Genomic DNA, 23,319 nt, shown 5'->3' on the forward strand with positions numbered 1-23,319 from the left:
GCCCGAAGGGGGCAGGTATACTTGCAGGCTCAGGCTGCTAAATGAACAAGTTACTTACCATCAGTAACAATATATTTGTAAGAAACATTAGTTAGATATAGATTTCTTACCTTCGAATTACCGCCAGGCGTTAGACTGGAACCGGAAAGTTTTTCGTCAGTAGTACCCCTGCACGTCATTCGGCTCCGCGTCCATCGTTGCAGTCACCGGGATGACGTCGCGGTAGCTACTTAGACGCCGCCCTTGCATGCTGACATCAGTTCTGTACACGACTTTCCACGCCAGATACACAGAGCCATGCAATACACTGACCACTGACGCATAAAACTAGGGCCCTGAAAGGATATCCTTAACCCTAGAAATCAGTTCGCAGAACGGGGAGGATGGGTGGGGCGGCAAGTAATCTATAACTAATGTTTCTTACAGATGGAATATGCTACTTACCAGTATGCATCTGTTCTTGGCATGTAGAGCTGCAGATCTACACACTGTGCATAGATCGCCATCTGGTGTTGGGCCCGGATGTTTGCACTTGTTTTTGTCTTGGAAAATCGTTGGAAGTCACGAGGTATGTGACTCCTCCTTTGGATGATAGTGCGCATGGGCATCAGCTCCATCCTCAGATTGTTTTTCACCAGCAGGGAAATAATGGAGCTTAGTAAGAAACGAATAGTTTCTTACCTGTCGGTGTAGTTTTGCAGCTTGAAGATCTTTCTGGATTCACTATGCTGTGCATTATTCCGCGATCTTGTGGTTGGGTCCGGATTCGTAGTCTTTTCTTTGTTTTTTTTTTTTTTTGTAGCCCAGGTGGGCGTCGACGTCCACCATTTGGTGCACCTCCCGTGACGTCGTCGTGCTTCCTGCGGAAGTCCCACCTTTGGGGCGCCATCTTCGGGTTCTTTTTTCCTTTCCTCTTTTTTTTTTTTTTTTTTAACCCTAGGCGATTGATTAATCCTTCTTGTCCCTTTATCTGTATGTTTTCATTTCTTTGATCTTTTCCATTTTACCCCCTCTTCCTCCAGCCTCATCTTCCTGGCGGAGGTGGGTGGGTTCGCTAGTGAATCCAGAAAGATCTTCAAGCTGCAAAACTACACCGACAGGTAAGAAACTATTCGTTTTGCAGCGTGAATCTTTCTGGATTCACTATGCTGTGCATAGACTTTGTAGCGGTTTTCCTAATTGTGTGGCGGCTGGGTGGTAGATGAGCGTTGGTCGTTGAAAATGTGCTGAAGCACCTTCTGTCCAACCTGTGCTTCCTTGTTCATCTGAATGTCCACGCAGTAGTGTTTCGTGAACGTGTGCACAGATGCCCAAGTTGCCGCGAGGCATATGTCCTGGATGGGCGTGTTCGCCAGGAAGGCCACGGTGGCCCCTTTCTTCCTTGTGGAGTGAGCCTGCGGCCCCTCCGCTAGCTCCTGTCCAGCTTGTTTGTGGCAGAATTGAATAGTGAGGGCAATCCACCTTGCGATGGTGCCCTTAGTCACTGGCCTACCCATGAAGCTAGTAGCAAAGGACACAAACAGCTGTTTCGACTTCCTGAGTTCCTTGGTTCTCTCAATGTAGTGCATCACCGCTCTTCTGGCATCGAGGGTGTGCAGTGCCTTTTCTGCGTTTGTAGTCGGGTTTTGGAAGAAACTTGGTATCTGGATACTCTGATTCATGTGGAACGCCGACACTACCTTGGGCATGAAGTGTGGGTCCGTTCTCAGGACTATTCTATCTTTGTGAATCTGAATGTAGGGTTCCTGCAGCGTTAGTGCTTGAAGCTCGCTCACCCTGCGTAGTGAGGTTATGGCCACCAGAAAGGCTGTTTTCATAGTCAACATCTGCAGTGTGGCCTTGTGAATGGGTTCAAACGGTGCCTTCATGAGCTCCGTCAGGACCACATTCAGATTCCATGCCGGCGGCGGCAACCTTTTCGGGGGGGCCATCTGTGAGAAAGTGGCTCTGTATATACTGTTCCCTAATAGGTACAGGGTGTACAGAGTCCACAGTCCCCCAGAGGCTGATAGAGGTCAAAGTTAGGTATGACCTTACTCTCAAAAGTGGTAGCTTGGTCGAGCAGTAAGGCAGTACCAGAGGACAGTGTAAAGCATTTATTGTACACACTCAGTCAGCAAATGGTTTCACACACTCAATAACTGAACTCTAGGCCAATGATTTGTATATATAAAATATATGCTTGTTTTATTTTTAGAACCACAAGGGGATAAAAATATACTTTCTCAGAATGAGAGGTTGAATATAAATACTTTTGTTTCAAGCAATAAATTTGTAAAACAGTCACAGTTGGTTGCAATAAACAATCCTATTTCCTAAACATAACAATGCATTGAGCTCAATGGTAAATTCAGGTTATTTGTAATAAATTACTTTTCAGATTACTTTTGGAATTCCAGGTCTGGATCCTAGAACCAGCCTGGGGTCAGTATTCAGAATCAAGTGAGGAAAGTCGACTTAATAACTGTAAGGATTTTTAGATAATATTTAGCTATTTCAAAAGTTAGCACTTAGAAAATATTTCACAGAAAACATTCAATGGATCTCTATGGCAAGAAATTCAAATTGCAGGTAGAGTACTTTATCGTTACTGTAGTAATCCAGGACTGGGTGCCTAGACCCAGGACTGGGGTCCTTATCAAAAGCAGGTAAGTAATTTCGTTTGCAGAAATGGTACGATTTTAAAAGAATATTTCAAATTTGCAAAAGTAGACACTTAGAAGAAATTTCACAGAAAAGCAGACAATGGTTTCCTATGGGAGAAAAATGAGTTAGAAGTAAGTATAGTTGTGAACACTTTTCAGAGTCAGGGCTGGGCACCAAGATCCAGCACTGGGAGCTCACCTAGGAGCAGGTGAGTAAATTCGTTTTTGTCACTTGGCTGATTTTTGGTGAATTTTTGCAGTTTTTGAAAAGTTCACACTTAGAAGATTTTTGAAGAAAAAGCCAGTCAATGTTACCCTATGAGGAAAATGAAGTTAGCGGTTTAAGGGTAAGTACTCGACTGGTAATGTTGAAATTCCGGGCATGGACTCAGGGGTCCCCCCAGTGTCAGGTAAGCACAGTTGGTTCACCCTCAGCGGTTTCAGGACGGCCGGGTGCAGAGAGAGTTGGGCCCAATGTTATCCTATGAGGGATAGGGGGGCCTTGGTTGGTGGCTGCTGTCTGGCAAGCCACGCGGCTGTGGGAGCTGGGCTCCTGGTCACTTACTCAGGGCAAGTGGGGAAGTAGGTTAGAGTAGAGAGGGCACTGCCAGGGCCACTCGGGCGGCTGGGTGCAGGGTGCTTTTGAGCCTTAGGGCGCTCAATGGAAATCAATGGGAATGTTCCGGTTTGGAAAGAGGCTGCAGGCTCGGGGACGAGGATGTTTCAGGTGCCACCACCACTTCGAGAGGTAAGTTGGGTAGTTGTAGGTTAGGTGGGTACCCCGGGATTGGGCACAGGGGGTCGCAGGGCGCCGGGTGCAGGGGTGCCTTTTGACGTCGGGAATCTTACCCTCTGGTTGATCGCGGTTGGGGTGGCACTTGGTTCTGAGGCTGCAGGCTTCTTCCGGGATGTCGAGGGGGGTCCTTGGGTGCCGGACTCGGGGTCACAGTCGCCGTGGGGTCGTCCTCAGGGTCTTTGTCCACTCCGGCACTGGCCAGGCTTGGCTGGTGCAGAGTGTGTTGGGTCCGCGGTCCCGGGCTGGTGCCAGGGATAGCAAGTAGGTTTCTTGAGTAGAGCCTCTACTCGTGGGAGTCCCAGGGGCTTAGAGCTAAAGGGTAGCCAGGTCCTCCGGGGTTGGTGAGGTTGCTGGCCACGTGGGATGCCGCGCTGGTGCAGGTTCGAGAGTCGACAGGCCGGTAGGGCTGGGGCCAAAGCAGTTGGTGTCTTCTTCTCTTTTTAGCAGCTGCAGGGCAGGTCTTTGTTCTTCTTGCTCTTCTTGTCGTTTTTCTATCTGGAATCTGGGGAAGGAAGGTTCAGGGGGCCCCTAAATACTAGATTTAGGGGCGTTACAGGTAGGTGAAGGCCAGGGACCAATGGGTCCTTGTCCTGGGGTGGGTACACCCCCTATCCTGCCTCTCTCCTGTGGGAGGGGGGCAGTAGCCTAATCCTGATAGGGTAGGGCCTCCCATCTTCAAGATGGCGAGAGCCCGGAGATGTGCTTCACCTCGCCTCCCCCACCTGAGGGGTGGGGTGGGCAGGCTGGCACATCCCCTGTCCTTGTATGGGGTTTCCGGCCAAGCTTCCCGCCAGAGTGGGGGGTTGCAGTGGCCTGGGGAAACTCCAACTGGCGGCATGCCTTTGAAGCTTCCCTTTTCTCATCCTGGGGGAGGAGATTTCTCACCTCACCCAGGATGTGCATTGTTGCAGGCCCGGGAGAGCAGGGGCTCTCCCACCCAGGGGTCCAGCAACGTGTCTGCTGTGTGGCAGCCTGGGCAGCCTCAGAGCAGACGTGGATTGCAAGTTAGCTGTAAGGGGGCATCTTCTAAGATGCCCTCTGGGGTGCTTAGTACATTAAATCCTACACTGGCATCAGTGTGGGTTCAATGTGCTGAGAAGTTTGATACCAAACTTCCCAGGCTTCAGTGTTGCCAGTATGGTGCTGTGGAGCTCGTGTTTGACAAGCTCTCAGCACCATGTATCCTTAAATGACAGCACTGCACTTACAGTGCCCAGGAATGGACCCGGGTACTGTAGGGGCACAGGGCTCCTGCTCCTGTGCCCACACCATAGGCGTAATGCACCCAGCTAGAGGGGTGGCTGGCATATGCCTTGGCAGTGTAGGTGATGGGCATGGTACACAGTGATGTGTGCCATGTCGACTCTTTGTTTTGTCCTGCACCCAGACACTCAGCCTGCAAGGGCAGTGTGTGTGTGTAAGGGTACAGGGCCTCTGAGGGTGGCACAATGAGTGCTGCAGCCCTTAGAGGCCTTCCCTGGTCACAAGGCCCTGGGTACCTAGGGTACCATTTACTAGGGGCTGACATGTGGCTAGGGTTTGCCAATTTGGAGTTTGTGTGGTTTAAGGAAGGAACATAGGCCCTGGGCACCTGATTGGCAGGAACCCAGGGTACACTCAATCGAAGTACATTCAGCAATTTAGCAAAAAGTGGGGGCATACCATGCAAGAAAGATGGCACTTTCTCACACAACCCCCCCCCAAACGAAAGGTGATGAGACTAACCTTGTCCTATGGAGTCTTCATTGTCTAAGTGGAAGAACCTGGAAAGTCCATCTGCATTGGCATGGGCAGTCCCTGGTCTGTGTTCCACTTCAAAGTCCATTCCCTGTAGGGAGATGGACCACCTCAGTAGTTTTGGATTTTCCCCTTTCATCTGCATTAGCCATCTGAGAGGTCTGTGGTCAGTTTGAACTAGGAAGTGAGTGCCAAACAAGTATGGCCTCAGCTTTTTCAGGGACCAAACCACAGCAAAGGCCTCCCTCTCAATGGCACTCCAACGCTGCTCTCTAGGGAGTAGTCTTCTGCTTATAAAAGCAACAGGTTGGTCTTGGCCTTCATCATTGGTCTGGGATAGGACCGCTCCTATCCCTAGCTCAGAGGCATCAGTCTGCACTATGAACTGCCTGGCATAATCTGGAGCTTTTAGAATTGGTGCTGAGCACATTGCTTCTTTTAGGGTGTCAAAAGCCTTTTGACAACTAACTGTCCAGTTAACTTTCTTGGGCATTTTCTTGGAGGTGAGTTCTGTGAGGGGGGTCACAATGGACCCATACCCCTTCACAAACCTCCTGTAGTACCCAGTCAAGCCAAGGAATGCCCTGACTTGGGTCTGGGTTGTTGGAGCTATCCAGTCCATGATGGCCTGGATTTTGGGTTGTAAGGGCTGTACCTGGCCTCCACCTACAAGGTGGCCCAAGTACACCACAGTGCCCTGCCCTATCTGGCATTTGGATGCCTTGATAGTGAGACCTGCACTCTGCAGAGCCTCTAAAACCTTCCCAAGGTGGATCAGGTGATCCTGCCAGGTGGAGCTAAAGACAGCAATATCATCAAGATAAGCTGCACTAAAGGACTCCAACCCAGCCAGGACATGGTTCACCAACCTCTGGAAGGTGGCAGGGGCATTCTTTAACCCAAAGGGCATCACAGTAAACTGATAATGCCCATCAGGGGTGGAGAATGCTGTCTTTTCTTTTGCTCCTGGGGCCATGCCAATCTGCCAGTACCCTGCAGTTAAGTCAAAGGTACTGAGAAATTTGGCAGCCCCCAATTTGTCTATCAGTTCATCCGCTCTTGGGATAGGGTGAGCATCTGTCTTGGTGACAGAGTTGAGCCCTCTATAGTCCACACAGAACCTCATCTCTCTCTTTTCACCCTGTTGATGAGGTTTGGGGACCAGAACCACTGGGCTAGCCCAGGGGCTCTCTGAAGGCTCAATGACCCCTAACTCCAGCATCTTGCTGACCTCAGCTTTGATGCTTTCCTTGACTTGATCTGACTGTCGATAGATTTTGTTCTTGACAGGTGCACTGTCACCAGTGTCCACATCATGGGTACACCAGCTTGTCAGACCAGGGGTCAGGGAAAAGAGGCTAGCATATTGTTGCAAGACTTGCTTGCAGTCAGTCTGCTGTTGGGCAGAGAGGGTGTCTGAGAAAATCACACCATCTACTGACCCATCTTTTGGGCTGTAGGATAGGAGGTCAGGGAGTGGCTCACTCTCTGCTTCCTGTTCTTCATCAGTCACCATCAGCATGGTGATGTCAGCCCTATCATTGTAGAGTTTAAGGCGGTTCACATGGATGACCCTTTTGGGTGTCCTGCTAGTGCCCAGGTCAACTAGATAGGTGACCTCACTCTTTCTCTCTAGGATAGGGTAAGGGCCACTCCATTTGTCTTGGAGAGCCCTTGGTGCCACTGGCTCCAAAACCCACACCTGTTGCCCTGGTTGAAATTCAACCAGTGCAGCTTTTTGGTCATACCAGTGCTTCTGGAGCTCCTGGCTGGCCTCAAGGTTCTTGGATGCTTTTTCCATATACTCAGCCATTCTGGACCTTAGGCCAAGCACATAGTCCACTATGTCCTGTTTGGGTTCTTGAAGAGGCCTCTCCCAGCCCTCCTTTACAAGACACAGTGGTCCCCTTACAGGATGACCAAACAGAAGTTCAAAGGGTGAGAAACCTACTCCCTTCTGTGGCACTTCCCTGTAGGCGAAAAGCAAGCATGGTAATAGGACATCCCACCTCCTTTTGAGTTTCTCAGGGAGTCCCATGATCATACCTTTCAATGTCTTGTTGAACCTCTCAACAAGGCCATTGGTTTGTGGGTGGTAGGGTGTAGTAAACTTGTACTGCACTCCACACTCTTTCCACATGTGTGTTAGGTAAGCAGACATGAAGTTGGAACCTCTGTCTGAAACCACCTCCTTAGGAAAACCCACCCTGGTGAAGACACCCAGGAGGGCCTTGGCTACTGCAGGAGCTGTAGTAGTCCTAAGTGGAATTGCTTCAGGGTACCTAGTAGCATGATCCACTACTACTAGAATGAATTTGTTCCCTGAGGCTGTGGGAGGTTCGAGTGGACCCACAATGTCCACGCCTACCCTTTCAAAGGGGACCCCCACCACTGGTAGTGGAATGAGGGGGGCCTTTGGGTGGCCACCTGTCTTGCCACTGGCCTGACAGGTAACACAGGAGCTGACAAACTCCTTCACCTTTTGGTGCATCTGGGGCCAGTAAAAGTGACTCACTAACCTTTCCCAAGTTTTGGATTGCCCCAGATGTCCAGCTAGGGGGATGTCATGAGCCAAAGTTAGGAGGAACTCTCTGTACTTCTGTGGCACTACCACCCTCCTGGTGGCTCCAGGAGTGGGGTCTCTTGCCTCAGCATACAGTAATCCCTCTTCCCAATAAGCTCTGTGGGTACCACTGACATCTCCCCTGGCTTCTGAAGCAGCTTGTTGTCTCAGGCTTTCAAGAGTGGGACAGTCTCGCTGACCCTGGCACAGCTCTTCCCTAGAGGGTCCCCCTGGGCCCAAGAGTTCAACCTGGTAAGGGTCAAGCTCCATGGACTCAGTTCCCTCAGAGGTATCTACATCCTCTCCAGGGGGAGAGGGGTTCTGAGTGTTGGGCTGTACAGAAGCTGGTCCCCCAGTCTTCTTGTCCTTCCTCTTGGTTGGTTGGGCCATTATTCCAGGCTCCAAACCTACTTTTTCACCCTTCCTCTTGCTCTGTGCTCTGGTTTGCACACACACCAATTCAGGGATGCCCAGCATGGCTGCATGGGCCTTTAACTCAACCTCAGCCCAGGCTGAGGTTTCCAGATCATTTCCAAGCAGACATGCAGCTGGCAACTTTGGAGAGACCACTACCTGTTTCAGGCCAGTAACCCCCCCCCAGCCTAATGTTACCATGGCCATGGGATGACTAGTGGTGACACTGTCAGCGTTGGTGACTGGGTAAGACTTCCCAATCAAGTATTGCTCAGGGGAAACCAGTGTGTCTTTCACCATAGTGACACTGGCACCTGTATCCCTCAGAGCTTCTACCCTAGTTCCATTCACCCAGGGGTACTGTAAGTATTTCTTCAAGTTGGGGGGCCACACAGCCACAGTGGCAAACTCCACTTCTCCCAAGGAGACTAAACTTGCTTCAGTGTGTTCCCAGATTTGCTCAGGGTACACCTCTGATCCCATTTGTATACTTGCTGCCCCAGGAGTGGCTGTACTGGGTGCCTTAGGGGCTTTGTTTTGGGGGCAAGATACAGTTAGGTGTCCCTGCTTCTTACAGGTATTACAAAAGGCCTTTAAGGGATCAAAGTTCTTCCCCCTATATGGTTGGGGCACATAGGGAGTAGTTTGGGTCCCACCCACCTGAACAGGTTTTTGGGGCCCTTTGGAAGACTCAGACTTTTTATCTTGGGGATTCTCACCACCTTTCCCCTGGGGAGGTTTTGTGACCACCTTCTTTTGGTCACCCCCAGTGGTTGTCTTGGTCACCCTAGTCTTGACCCAGTGGTCCGCCTTCTTTCCCAATTCTTGGGGAGAAATTAGACCTAGGTCTACCAAATGCTGATGCAACTTTTCATTTGTGCAGTTACTCAAAATATGTTCCTTCATGAATAAATTGTACAATCCAGTAAAATCCTGCACACCATGTCCAGCTAACCAACCATCCAGTGTCTTCACTGAGAAATCTACAAAATCAATCCAGGACTGGGTCTGGGTTTTGTGAGCCCCCCTGAACCTAATTCTATACTCCTCAGTGGTGAATCCAAATCCCTCAATCAGAGCTTTCTTCATGAGGTCATAGGATCCTGCTTCTGGCCCAGAGAGGGTCAGAAGCCTGTCCCTGCAGTTACCAGAGAACAGCTCCCACAGGAGTGCCCCCCAGAGAGGTTTCTTTACTTTCCTGATATCACAAGCCCTCTCAAAGGCTGTGAACCATTTGGTGATATCATCACCTTCCTCAAATTTAGGGACAATCCCTTTGGGGATTTTAAGGTCAGAAGTTTCCTCCCTATCCTTGTTTTTATTATTGCTGCCACCATTGATGGGTGCTAAACCCATCTCTCTCCTTTCCTTTTCTAGAGCCAGCAGCCTGGACTCTAGATCTATTCTTTTGGCCAGCCTCACAAGGCTGTCCTCTTCACTGGGGGGTCCCCCAGTGTTGTCTCTGGGACCAGAGCCACCTGTGTGGTCTCTAGGTGCCCAGATGCTATGTCTTGAGTTGGAGGGTATGGGTGCCATCTCCTCCCTAGGGAATAGTATGGGGAGGTTGCTGTCCTCCTCCCCTGTTTCCCTTTCCTCATCTGACTGGCCATCACCATGTTCAGATGGGTGGTCTTTAGCATACTCAGCCAGGAGCTCCTGGAGCCCTTGTTTGGATGGATGCTGACCCATTTGTAAATTTTTGAGTTTACATAAGGACCTCAATTCCTTGAAAGACAAGTGTAAGTAAGGTGTGAGGTCGAGCTCCTCCACCAGGTCCATGTTATTATTATCACTAATAGCTGGGTTTGTTTGAGACATTCTAACCTGACAGTTCTAACCCTCTACCCTGACTATAGTGACTTTTATTTTTCTAAAATTCTAATGGGACTTAAGCAAGGCCCTAGCAAGACTTTTAGTAATTTTGGAAAAACCAATCAGAATTCTAAAGGCAATTTTTAAGAGTTCTGTCGTGTGATCAGATGGTAACCAAGTAGTCCAACAAATGCAAGTTTGTATCCCACCGCTGATCCACCAATGTGAGAAAGTGGCTCTGTATATACTGTTCCCTAATAGGTACAGGGTGTACAGAGTCCACAGTCCCCCAGAGGCTGATAGAGGTCAAAGTTAGGTATGACCTTACTCTCAAAAGTGGTAGCTTGGTCGAGCAGTAAGGCAGTACCAGAGGACAGTGTAAAGCATTTATTGTACACACTCAGTCAGCAAATGGTTTCACACACTCAATAACTGAACTCTAGGCCAATGATTTGTATATATAAAATATATGCTTGTTTTATTTTTAGAACCACAAGGGGATAAAAATATACTTTCTCAGAATGAGAGGTTGAATATAAATACTTTTGTTTCAAGCAATAAATTTGTAAAACAGTCACAGTTGGTTGCAATAAACAATCCTATTTCCTAAACATAACAATGCATTGAGCTCAATGGTAAATTCAGGTTATTTGTAATAAATTACTTTTCAGATTACTTTTGGAATTCCAGGTCTGGATCCTAGAACCAGCCTGGGGTCAGTATTCAGAATCAAGTGAGGAAAGTCGACTTAATAACTGTAAGGATTTTTAGATAATATTTAGCTATTTCAAAAGTTAGCACTTAGAAAATATTTCACAGAAAACATTCAATGGATCTCTATGGCAAGAAATTCAAATTGCAGGTAGAGTACTTTATCGTTACTGTAGTAATCCAGGACTGGGTGCCTAGACCCAGGACTGGGGTCCTTATCAAAAGCAGGTAAGTAATTTCGTTTGCAGAAATGGTACGATTTTAAAAGAATATTTCAAATTTGCAAAAGTAGACACTTAGAAGAAATTTCACAGAAAAGCAGACAATGGTTTCCTATGGGAGAAAAATGAGTTAGAAGTAAGTATAGTTGTGAACACTTTTCAGAGTCAGGGCTGGGCACCAAGATCCAGCACTGGGAGCTCACCTAGGAGCAGGTGAGTAAATTCGTTTTTGTCACTTGGCTGATTTTTGGTGAATTTTTGCAGTTTTTGAAAAGTTCACACTTAGAAGATTTTTGAAGAAAAAGCCAGTCAATGTTACCCTATGAGGAAAATGAAGTTAGCGGTTTAAGGGTAAGTACTCGACTGGTAATGTTGAAATTCCGGGCATGGACTCAGGGGTCCCCCAGTGTCAGGTAAGCACAGTTGGTTCACCCTCAGCGGTTTCAGGACGGCCGGGTGCAGAGAGAGTTGGGCCCAATGTTATCCTATGAGGGATAGGGGGGCCTTGGTTGGTGGCTGCTGTCTGGCAAGCCACGCGGCTGTGGGAGCTGGGCTCCTGGTCACTTACTCAGGGCAAGTGGGGAAGTAGGTTAGAGTAGAGAGGGCACTGCCAGGGCCACTCGGGCGGCTGGGTGCAGGGTGCTTTTGAGCCTTAGGGCGCTCAATGGAAATCAATGGGAATGTTCCGGTTTGGAAAGAGGCTGCAGGCTCGGGGACGAGGATGTTTCAGGTGCCACCACCACTTCGAGAGGTAAGTTGGGTAGTTGTAGGTTAGGTGGGTACCCCGGGATTGGGCACAGGGGGTCGCAGGGCGCCGGGTGCAGGGGTGCCTTTTGACGTCGGGAATCTTACCCTCTGGTTGATCGCGGTTGGGGTGGCACTTGGTTCTGAGGCTGCAGGCTTCTTCCGGGATGTCGAGGGGGGTCCTTGGGTGCCGGACTCGGGGTCACAGTCGCCGTGGGGTCGTCCTCAGGGTCTTTGTCCACTCCGGCACTGGCCAGGCTTGGCTGGTGCAGAGTGTGTTGGGTCCGCGGTCCCGGGCTGGTGCCAGGGATAGCAAGTAGGTTTCTTGAGTAGAGCCTCTACTCGTGGGAGTCCCAGGGGCTTAGAGCTAAAGGGTAGCCAGGTCCTCCGGGGTTGGTGAGGTTGCTGGCCACGTGGGATGCCGCGCTGGTGCAGGTTCGAGAGTCGACAGGCCGGTAGGGCTGGGGCCAAAGCAGTTGGTGTCTTCTTCTCTTTTTAGCAGCTGCAGGGCAGGTCTTTGTTCTTCTTGCTCTTCTTGTCGTTTTTCTATCTGGAATCTGGGGAAGGAAGGTTCAGGGGGCCCCTAAATACTAGATTTAGGGGCGTTACAGGTAGGTGAAGGCCAGGGACCAATGGGTCCTTGTCCTGGGGTGGGTACACCCCCTATCCTGCCTCTCTCCTGTGGGAGGGGGGCAGTAGCCTAATCCTGATAGGGTAGGGCCTCCCATCTTCAAGATGGCGAGAGCCCGGAGATGTGCTTCACCTCGCCTCCCCCACCTGAGGGGTGGGGTGGGCAGGCTGGCACATCCCCTGTCCTTGTATGGGGTTTCCGGCCAAGCTTCCCGCCAGAGTGGGGGGTTGCAGTGGCCTGGGGAAACTCCAACTGGCGGCATGCCTTTGAAGCTTCCCTTTTCTCATCCTGGGGGAGGAGATTTCTCACCTCACCCAGGATGTGCATTGTTGCAGGCCCGGGAGAGCAGGGGCTCTCCCACCCAGGGGTCCAGCAACGTGTCTGCTGTGTGGCAGCCTGGGCAGCCTCAGAGCAGACGTGGATTGCAAGTTAGCTGTAAGGGGGCATCTTCTAAGATGCCCTCTGGGGTGCTTAGTACATTAAATCCTACACTGGCATCAGTGTGGGTTCAATGTGCTGAGAAGTTTGATACCAAACTTCCCAGGCTTCAGTGTTGCCAGTATGGTGCTGTGGAGCTCGTGTTTGACAAGCTCTCAGCACCATGTATCCTTAAATGACAGCACTGCACTTACAGTGCCCAGGAATGGACCCGGGTACTGTAGGGGCACAGGGCTCCTGCTCCTGTGCCCACACCATAGGCGTAATGCACCCAGCTAGAGGGGTGGCTGGCATATGCCTTGGCAGTGTAGGTGATGGGCATGGTACACAGTGATGTGTGCCATGTCGACTCTTTGTTTTGTCCTGCACCCAGACACTCAGCCTGCAAGGGCAGTGTGTGTGTGTAAGGGTACAGGGCCTCTGAGGGTGGCACAATGAGTGCTGCAGCCCTTAGAGGCCTTCCCTGGTCACAAGGCCCTGGGTACCTAGGGTACCATTTACTAGGGGCTGACATGTGGCTAGGGTTTGCCAATTTGGAGTTTGTGTGGTTTAAGGAAGGAACATAGGCCCTGGGCACCTGATTGGCAGGAACCCAGGGTACACTCAATCGAAGTACATTCAGCAATTTAGCAAAAAGTGGGGGCATACCATGCAAGAAAGATGGCACTTTCTCACACCATCCTTTTGGCTCCTTCCATGAATCTCCTCACCACCTGCGAGCTGAAGAAACTTCCACCTTTTTCACCTCTGGTGTAGGCCACGATGGCCGCTAGGTGTACCCTTAGTGAGCTCGAGCAGAGGTTACTCTTTAGAAGGTGTGTGAGGTACCTCAGTACTGTTGAGTCTCTTGTCATTCTGTTTTGCAGGCCCTTTTTCCGGCACCACACAGTGAACCTCTTCCATTTTGCGCTGTAGCATTTTCGTGTAGTTGGTTTCCTCGCCTCCCGTAGCACCCGCATCGTGCTCGGCGGCAATCTTAGGTGTGCGAACTCTAGGTCTTCAGGAGCCATGCCGCCAGGTTGAGGGTCTCTGGCTCTGGGTGCAGGACCTCTCCGTTTTGCATTGAGAGCAGGTCCTTCCTCCTCTCGAACCTGTATGGGTCGCCGTGTGCCATTTCTTGAATTTGTGAGAACCATGTCTGCCTCGCCCACTGCGGAGCCACCAGGATCAGGGTCATGTTGCTGGTTCTGCACTTGTCGAGCACTCTGTGCAACAGGGGTATCGGTGGAAAGGCGTAGGCAAATGTCCTCGACCAGCTTATCCATAGGGCATTTCCCCTGGATTGCTGATCTGGTTGCCTGGACGCGAAGCTTTGGCATTTTGCATTGTGGCGTGTTGCAAAAAGGTCTATTGTGGGAGTCCCCCATCTCCGGAAGAGTTTCTCCGTTTCCTGGCCATTGAGCTCCCACTCGTGTGATGCTGAGGTCTGCCTGCTTAGCCAGTCTGCCTCCACATTGTCCTTCCCCGGTAGGTGAATTGCCAGTAGATCTATCCTGAGAGGTATGGCCCATCTCCAAATCTCCTGAGCTAGGGATGAGAGCGGGAACGACTGTGTCCCCCCTTGTTTGTTGATGTAGAACATCGCCGTGGTGTTGTCTGTTTGGACCAACACCCTCTTGTTGAACAGGTGCCTCTGGAATGCCTTCAGGGCTAGCAGGATTGTTTTCAACTCGAGGTAGTTGATATGGCGGACCGCATCTGCTGGGGTCCATAGACCCCTCACTCTGAGGTTGTCCATGTGCGCTCCCCATCCCTTTTGCGATGCGTCCGTGGTAATGGTCACTGTTGGGATTGGTGGTGTCAGGCTTCTCCCTGCTGTTATGTTGTCTCTGTTCCACCAAGTTATCTCCTCCTGCACTGTGTGCGTAACAACCACTAGATCCTCCCAACTTCCGTTTGCTTGTGACCATTGTTGTTGTAGCCATTCCTGGAATGGTCTCATGTGCAGGCGTACATTCGGCACCAGCTGGATACAGGACGCCATCATCCCCATCATCTTGCTCACAGCCCTCACTGTCAGAGCTCGCCCCTTCTGGTAGAGCTTCGCCTCCTTCAGTAGAGCCTCTGTCCTCCTGTCGCTGGGCACTACTGTACTGTTGCGGGAGTTGATCTTTGCCCCCAGGAAAATCTTCACCTGCTCCGGTTCCATCGATGATTTTCCCCAGTGGATCGAGAATCCCAGATTCGTGAGGGTGTCTGTTACGCGTTTTGCGTGCCTCTCGCACTTTCCGCGTGAGTTTGCCTTGACCAGCCAGTCGTCCAAGTAGGGGTAGACATGTATTCCCTGCCTTCGTAGGTGCGCCGCTACCGCCGACAGGCATTTTGTAAAGACCCTTGGTGCTGATTTTAATCCGAAGGCCAGGGTCGTGAACTGGTAGTGTTCTTGTTCGATGTTGAATCTTAGAAGGCCCTTGTGCCTTCTGTTTATTGGGATGTGAAGGTAGGCATCCTTGAGGTCCACGGTGACCATGAAGTCCCCTTCTCTTATCTGCGGCAGAACCTCCTGCAGTGAAGTCATTTTGAACCTTTGCGTTCTGATGAACTTGTTTAGGTAACGGAGGTCTAGTATGGGTCTGAGGTCTCCGTCTACCTTCGGAACCACGAAGTAGTTTGAGTAGACCCCTTTGTTGCGTTCTCTGAACGGCACTGTCTCTATGGCTCCCTTTTGCAGGAGTTTCCGCGTTTCTTCTCTGAGTATTGCCAGTTCTTGGGCCGATCTCAGTCTTCCCTTTGGTTTTCTGTTTGGAGGTCTTTTCTCCAAATCTACGCAGTATCCGTACTGCACAACGTTCCGTATCCACTTGTCTGTGGTTATACGCCGCCACTCCTGAAGGTAGAACCTCAGCCTTCCGCCTACTGGTGTCGTATGCTCGTAGGCTCTTGAATCTTCTCTTCCCCCTGATGACACTTTTTTGCGCCTCACCCTTGGGGTCCTGACGAAGGTAGGCGACCTCTTGCGTGCTGAGTCACTTCGTCGAGGGCTGTTCGCCCCCTCTCCTCCTTTGGCCACGTCCGTTCCCTCTCCCGCGAAAGGACTGGCCCCGAGGTTGATATTGCCAGTTTTGCTTTTGCTGACCTTGTCCGTGACCTTCACCCTGCTGACTTTGTTGGAACGCCTGGTGCGACGTCCCCTGCTGGCTTCCTCCCCTACCGTAGGGTCTCCTCGAGGGATTTCCTCGCCTCATTCCCCTCAGCTGTAGGGCCCCCATGGACCTCGCCGTCTCGTTTTCCTTTTTCAGCTGGGTGAGCTTGTCGTCCACTGTTGCTCCGAACAGTGTCTCTCCGTTGAAGGGGGTGCCAAGGATGTTGTTCTGCACTTCCGGTTTGAATCCCGAGATTATTAGCCATGCATGCCTCCTCTCTGTGACCCCTATGGCCATGAGTCTTGCTGAAGTCTCTGCCCCATCCAACGCCGTCTTTATACAGGAGTTGGCGATGTTCTTGCCTTCGTCTATCAGGTGAGAGGCTCTCTGGCGGTATTCTTCGGGGAGGTGCTTTACTAGCTCCCCCATCTCATCCCAGTGCTGGTATTGGTGTCTATTGAGGAGTGCATTTGAATTCGCCATGCGCCAGTGCATTGCGGCGTTCCTCTCGACCTTTCTTCCTGTGAGGTCAATCCTCCTGCTCTCCTTATCCGGAGGTGGGCCCGAAGTTGCTGGTACGTTGGCCCTTCTCCTGGCCGTGGAGGCTATGATGGAGTCCGCGGTCACGCTACCCTTGATGTAAGGGGGGTCCAGGGAGGAGTGCTTATATTTCTTCTCTGTCCTGGGCGTGATCGACCGGCAGGTCGCAGGTTCCGTGAAGGCTTCTCTCCCCTGATTCATCACGCTTTGAAGCATGGGGAGGAACTGGCTCCTTGTCTGGATGGGGAGCAGTGTCTCGACGAGAAAATCGGCTTTCGGTTTCTCCTCGTCGAGTTTGACGCCGAAGGCCATTGCTGCGCTCCTGACCACCATATTGTAGACCCCGATGTCGTCGGGTGGCGAAGGCCTCGAAGGGTACGTGTCCACGGGCTCCTCCGGGTTTTCGGTGTCGAGATCGTGCCATTCGACGTCGTTGCTGGTAGATGCCGCCGATTCGTAGAACGACCGTTGGTCTTCTTCCTCGGCTTCTCCCTCATAATAGGGCTCGTCTTCCTCTTCGAGATCCCTTGTCAGCCCTTCGGTGTCGAACTCGTCTTCGACCTCACCGACGTCCGCCGATGAAACCGTTGGAATCTTGAACTCCTTCATCCTGGCGTCGAACTCCTTCTTCCTTTGAAGGATGTTCTCCATTTCGGCCTCGAGCCGCCTCTTCTTTTTCTCCATCTCGGAGATGCTTTCGGCGTCGACCGCGGGTCTTTTCGATGAAACTTGCGTCGACGTCGAACGTTCTTTCTGCGTCGATCGGCCCGTTTCATGGGATGCTTTCGACGACCCTTGCCTTTCGGCGTCTTTCGGCACCAGGGAGTCCTTTTCTAAGGATCCGCTCGGCCTCTTGTCCGTGGCTCCCCCTTTGGACGTCGAAGTTTTCGGCGCCGGGGCTCCCTTCGTGGACTTTGACTCAGATTTTCTCGAGTCACCCTCGTGTTGTCGAGGTACTTTCTGTTTTGTGCTCGACGATTCTCTTACCTCGTCTTCTTTTTTCTTGTCGGTCTCTACGACCGTGAAGTTTTCGGCTGTCTCGGCGACGTTGTCCTCGTCGTCCGTGGAGAGGCCCAGATCGTAGAGCGTCGGGGGCTTCCCCTTGCCATCCATGTTGGCGTTGGCTCTTCTCTGCCGCTCTCTCACCCTGAGTGTCTTCAGCGCGAAGGCTGAGCAGGCGTTGCAGTCGATACTCTGGTGATCTACCGGTAGGCAGAGGTTGCAGACCGGATGCTGGTCTTTCTGCGCGAACTTGTGGTGGCAGTTTGGGCAGAACTTGAATGGCGTCTTGTCCATTGCGCTCAGGGTCTCTGAGCGTGCATTCTCCAAGGCCGTCGAAGAAAAGGGCGCTGGTCCTCCTTTCTTCGCGCTCCTGATGAAATCTCTTCCTTTCCTGATATCTTCTAGTGATTCTATCGACGAAACTCGCTTTTCTTCCTTCTTCCTTCGAGTGTAATTCTGGAGCTTCCCGATGACGATCCAGACCCAACGGCGGAAAAAAGAATCTGAAGATGGCGCCCCAAAGGTGGGACTTCCGCAGGAAGCACGACGACGTCACGGGAGGTGCACCAAATGGTGGACGTCGACGCCCACCTGGGCTACAAAAAAAGAAAAAAAAAACAAAGAAAAGACTACGAATCCGGACCCAACCACAAGATCGCGGAATAATGCACAGCATAGTGAATCCAGAAAGATTCACGCTGCAAAACAGGAAAGATGCCAATGTATGCAGTATCTAAGTAAGATAATACTGGAATAGATAAAGGTAGCCGGGGAGGCGGTGGGCGTGTGTAGATCTGCAGCTCTACATGCCAAGAACAGATGCATACTGGTAAGTAGCATATTCCGTTCGAGGCATATAAGCTGCAGATTACACACTGTGCATAGATAGTCTAGGAATATCCCCTCCTAGCGGTGACCACCAGTATCTGTTGCAGTAGTTTGAAATAGTATTTTGAGTACAGCTTGGCCCACACTAGCTTGTTGTTTAGTTTGCATATTGACACAATAGTGTTTTGTGAATGTGTGCGGTGTAGACCATGTAGCTGCTCTGCAGATATCATCTAAGGGGATGTTCCCTAAAAATGCCATTGAAGCCCCTATCTTTCGTGTAGAGTGGGCTTTAGGAGGAACAGATAATATACGTTTTGCTTTGTGGTAACAAATCTGTATGCATTTGACAATCCACCTAGCTATCCCAGATTTTGATATGGGGTTGCCCTTGAGTGGTGGTGAGTAAGACACGAATAGTCGTTTGGTCTTACGAAAGGATTGTGTTCTCTGTATGTAGTACAGTAGTGCTCTTTTGACATTTTAAGGTGTGAAGAGCTCTTTCTGCGACTGTTTGTGGCTGCGAGAAGAATACGGGCAGCTCCACAGATTGATTGAGGTGGAAGGGAGAAATTACTTTAGGGAGTAATTTAGGATTAGTTCGGAGAACAACCTTATTAAGATGCATCTGCAGAAAAGGTTCCTGGATGGTTAGTGCTTGCAGTTCACTAACTCTTGGTAGAGAAGTAATGGCTACTAGGAAAGAAGTTTTCCATGTTAAGAATTGTAGCTCACATTTATGTAGCGGTTCAAATGGAGGCCCCATTAGTCTTGTGAGAACGTTGTTTAAATTCCAGAGAGGGGAAGGTGGTACTCTGGGGGGAATCATTCTCTTGAGTCCTTCCATAAAGGCCTTTATGGCAGGCACTCTGAAAAGTGAAAGATGTTGTCTATTTTGTATATATGCAGCTATGGCAGCAAGATGCAGTCTGATAGACGTGTAGGCTAAGTTGCATCTTTGGAGGTGTAATAAGTAGCCTATGATGTGTTGGATAGAGACATCTAGATGGTCAGTGTTGTTGTTATGGCAGTATATGACAAACCGTTTCCACTTGGCTGCATAGCATGCTCTAGTGGTAGGCCGTCTAGCTTCTTTGATGACGTTCATACAGTCAGGAGGAAGGTTAAGGTAACCGAATTCTAGGAGTTCAGGAGCCAGATCGCTAGGTTGAGCTGAGCTGGGTCTGGGTGTTGGATCTCTCCATGGTTCTGGGTTAAGAGGCGTGGAGAGAAGTGTAATTTTTGGTGCGGCACTATGGAGAGTTCCAGCAGTGTGGTGTACCATGGTTGTCTGGCCCAAGTTGGAGCAACTAGAATGAGCGTTAAGGAGTGTTGCTGTAGTTTGCGCACCACTAGTGGAATGAGTGGGAGAGGCGGAAAAGCGTATGCAAATCTGCCTGACCAGTTCATCCATATCTCATTGCCTTTGGACAATGGGTGAGGATACCTGGCGGCGAAGCTTGGGCATTTGGCGTTTTCTGGGCTGGCGAAGAGGTCTATCTGTGGTTGTCCCCACATCTGAAAAAACAGTTGAAGAACTTGTGGATGAAGTGCCCACTCGTGGATTTGTTGTGTTGAACAAGTTACTTACCTTCGGTAACGATATATCTGTAAGAAACATTAGTTAGTTAGATTCCTTACCTTAGACTATCCCCAGGCGTCAGGCTGGATCCGGTAAGATTTGTGTCAGCAATACCCTTGCGCGTCGCTAGGCGTCGTCTGCAGCTCCGCGTCCGTTGTCGGCGTCGTGATCGCCGGGATGACGTCGGAGTACTTAGACGCCGCCCTCGCACGCTGACGTCACTTCTTGTACATAACTTTCCGCGCCAGGAACACAGAGCCATGCAAGAGACCGACACTGGTGCCATAAATCTAGGGCCCTGAAAGGGATGTCCTTAACCCTAGATATCAGTTCGCAGAACGGGGAGGATGGGTAGGGCGGTGAGGAATCTAACTTACTAATGTTACTTACAGATATATCATTACCGAAGGCAAGAAACTTGTTCATCTGAAAGAAACACGTTAGTTAGAATCCTTACTTTAGAATAGATACCCCAGCAATACCAACCCCAGTGGTGAGTCTGCGAACCAAGATCAAACCAGGAGGTCCTGGAGAACGGAACGAACAAAGAAGCCATCTCTCCGGACTTGGCTGTCCAGGCAGTAATGCGTGGCAAACGTGTGCAGCGAGGCCCACGTAGCTGCCTGACAAATCTCATGCAGAGGGACTCCCCGTCCCAGGGCAGTAGTAGCTGCTGTGGCCCAGAGTGGAATGGTCCCTCGGCCCCTCAGGAGGTTCCTTCTTAGCCAAGGAATAACAGGTCTTAATGCACAAAACGACCCATCGAGAGATGGTTCGCTTGTGCACTGCCCGCCCCTTCTTAGCGCCCACCGAGAGATGGTTCGCTTGTGCACTGCCCGCCCCTATTAGCGCCCACGTAGCCAACGAAGAGCTGGTTGTCCACCCGGAACTGTTTTGTGCGGTCCAGATAGAAGGACAGCGCTCGTATTGGGTCCAGACGGTGGAGCCTCTCTTCCTCTTTCGAGGGATGCGGAGGTGGAAAGAAAGTGGGCAGTGTAACAGACTGGCCGATGTGAAAAGCAGTTACCACCTTAGGGAGAAAGGAAGGACGAGTCCTGAGCACAACCTTGTCCGGATGGACAGAAAAGAAAGGAGGCTTAGACGATAGAGCCTGGAGCCCACTCACCAGGCAGTCTTAATAGTCAGAAGATGAAGAGGACAATTATGAAGTGGCTCAAAGGGAGCATTACGAAAGGGACAGGAGGAAACCTATGAGTAATGCCTTTAAAGAATCGATCAACAACAGGGGATTTGAAAAGAGAAGGCTGATCAGGAAGCCGTAAGAAAGCAGAAATAGCTGAAAGATATCCCTTGAGGGTGCCCAGAGCAGAGCCCTGCTGGGCCAGGGAAAGAAGAAAGAGGAGAACCTCAGAAAGAGGGTCAGAAAGGGGATCCACAGCATTTGCTATGCACCATGCCACAAATTTGTTCCACCTGCCGGCGTATACCATTTTAGTGGAGGGACGCCTGGCTGCCAGAATGACATCACAGACTTCAGGAGGCAAGTCAAATGGCATTAACTGTCGCCGCTCCATCTCCACGCATGGAGTTGGAGGCTGGACAGGTTCGGGTGGAGGACCGTCCCCTGCTGCTGCGACAGAAGGTCCTCATGAAGAGGCAGTCGAATCAGGGGATCGATGGACAGACTGAGTAGCTCGGGATACCAGTATCTTCGTGCCCAATCCGGAGCCACAAGGTTGACTTGGGCCCGGTTGCGCCTGATCGTCTTCAGCACTCTGGGCAGAAGTGGTATAGGCGTACAACAGACCGCAACTCCACTCGCGACGAAAAGCGTCTCCGAGCGAGTGCCGCCTTGGAAATTCCAACGCGCAGAACTGATGACATTGCGCGTTCTCTTCGGTGGCGAATAGATCTAACCAAGGCTCTCCCCACTGCCGAAAAGAGTCCTTGCGCCACGTCCGAGTTCAGATGCCATTCGTGATCAATCATGCACCGGCGGCTGAGTTCGTCCACCCTGGCGTTCAGAGAGCCCGCAAGGTGTTGAACCACCAGGGTGATGCTCTTATGTTCCACAAACACTGGGGTAACAGTTCCTAAGAAAGACAGTGCCAGTATGGTCTACTGCCTGAGAGGTGAGAGATAGAGCAACTGGGAAAAAGAGAAGAAGGTTCGTGAGTGTGGATGTGATGTAGGCCAGATACTCCTGGACGGTGTTCGAAGTGCCCTCACACACCCTTGCGGGTGCAAAGCATCATCATAGGGCGAAGCTCCTCGTGGGGGTGGCGCTGCAGTCCCTCACGGGCCCTGCAAGAGGGCTCTCTGTCGGAGATCTTTTAATGGAGTAGCCGTAGTTGTGCATGCGGGTGTGTGGGGATAGTAAGTGACGTGGTGAGGCTAAAAAAACCCTCAGGTACCCCAAAAAGATTTATTAGTGAGTCCGTCGGGTCTGGGTAAAATCTATCGGGGAATAGTGCCTCAAGAGCACTGTAAAGAGTAGGGGAAAACAATTAGGTAATCCCACTGCTCTCAACCCGTGTGTAAGGCTTAGAGTGAGAGTGAGGATGTGAAGAGGGTGGTCAACATGTTTCGCGCTGCCCGTGGTCCCTAGTGGATCCTAAGCGCTTCATCAGGACCTTAGTGAAGTAAAGGAAAAATTGGGATTCAGGAACGGGAAAATCCTATAATCCCATCTCAAAAATGAGGGAAGCACGTATTATTCGTGTCCCATACGTCGAACCTAGAGGGAAAAAAAGGGGAGACAAAAGAAGCACAATGAGGAGGTCATCGCTATATCCAGGGCCATGGTACAAATCACCAGTGTGGAGAGCGGACCAGCTCGAAGTCATGCTGGGGGGGTGGTTGTACCTTGTGCCAGGGAAAAACAGGGGGGTTGGGGTGAGTGCAACCAGGCCCTCGTTAGGGCATAAACAAGATGAACTCTAGCTCCGTGGACTATGCAGGTGTGATGGTCCTGCACGTCTGCTGGGACGGAGTACATATCGCATAGGTGACAGGGAATGCAAGGCATCACAGTGCTATGATAATGCGTGGTGGTGTGAGACGGCGGCCATTCCATCGTGCAAACGACATGGAACAAGGTGAAATGGCAACTGAAAAATAGCCTAAGCAGTTACAAGTATAACGCTAAGAAAATAACGTCGGCAGAATGACTGGGAGTATCACAGTTCCAAAGATACCACCGCCGTAGAAGTGCTAGTGCGGGCGTTATCATCTCTATGGCGAGAGGTTATTAGAGATATTCAGTGTCCGAGCCAAGTGTGCCGGTTCTGGGTGGCCGTGTGGATGTAACAAACTGACGCTAAAATACGTGGAGATGGTTGAGGAGACAGAAATCCTACCTGCATTTAGTAGGTCCAGGCTGTACTGGGATAAGACCAGCTGGGGCGGGGGCAACAGCTAGAAAAAAACGTATGTTTTACCGAAAAACAGGCTATGACAAAGTCATGTCAAAACGGGGGAAGAAAACAGACACTTACATACAGAGTCACGGAGCATAAGTCATCCGATTGGATGCAGACGCAGGACGCTAAAAAAGCCAAAGGGTGGCAGCAGTGTCCTGCCGGTACTTACATAAGCCCCGGGGAATACTG

At 50.8% G+C, this 23,319-nt stretch overlaps 2 protein-coding genes across 3 annotated transcripts in view; both read right to left on the reverse strand.

The window, feature by feature from the left end:
* The window catches only part of LRP1 (LDL receptor related protein 1), a 1,298,976-nt gene that overhangs the window by 263,811 nt on the left and 1,011,846 nt on the right, over positions 1-23,319 (reverse strand). The gene's annotated exons all lie outside the window — the stretch shown is intronic.
* Positions 799-15,500, reverse strand: LOC146856481 (uncharacterized). The gene is made up of 2 exons (XM_085654640.1): positions 13,390-15,500; positions 799-1,931 (listed from the first exon to the last, which is right to left on the reverse strand). Exons 1-2 carry the CDS (start codon positions 15,031-15,033, stop codon positions 1,176-1,178), a joined length of 2,400 nt encoding a protein of 799 aa, XP_085510766.1. The 5' UTR covers positions 15,034-15,500; the 3' UTR covers positions 799-1,175.

This window comes from Triturus cristatus, chromosome 4_1, assembly GCF_964204655.1.
Source record: "Triturus cristatus chromosome 4_1, aTriCri1.1, whole genome shotgun sequence".
Lineage (NCBI taxonomy): Eukaryota > Metazoa > Chordata > Amphibia > Caudata > Salamandridae > Triturus > Triturus cristatus.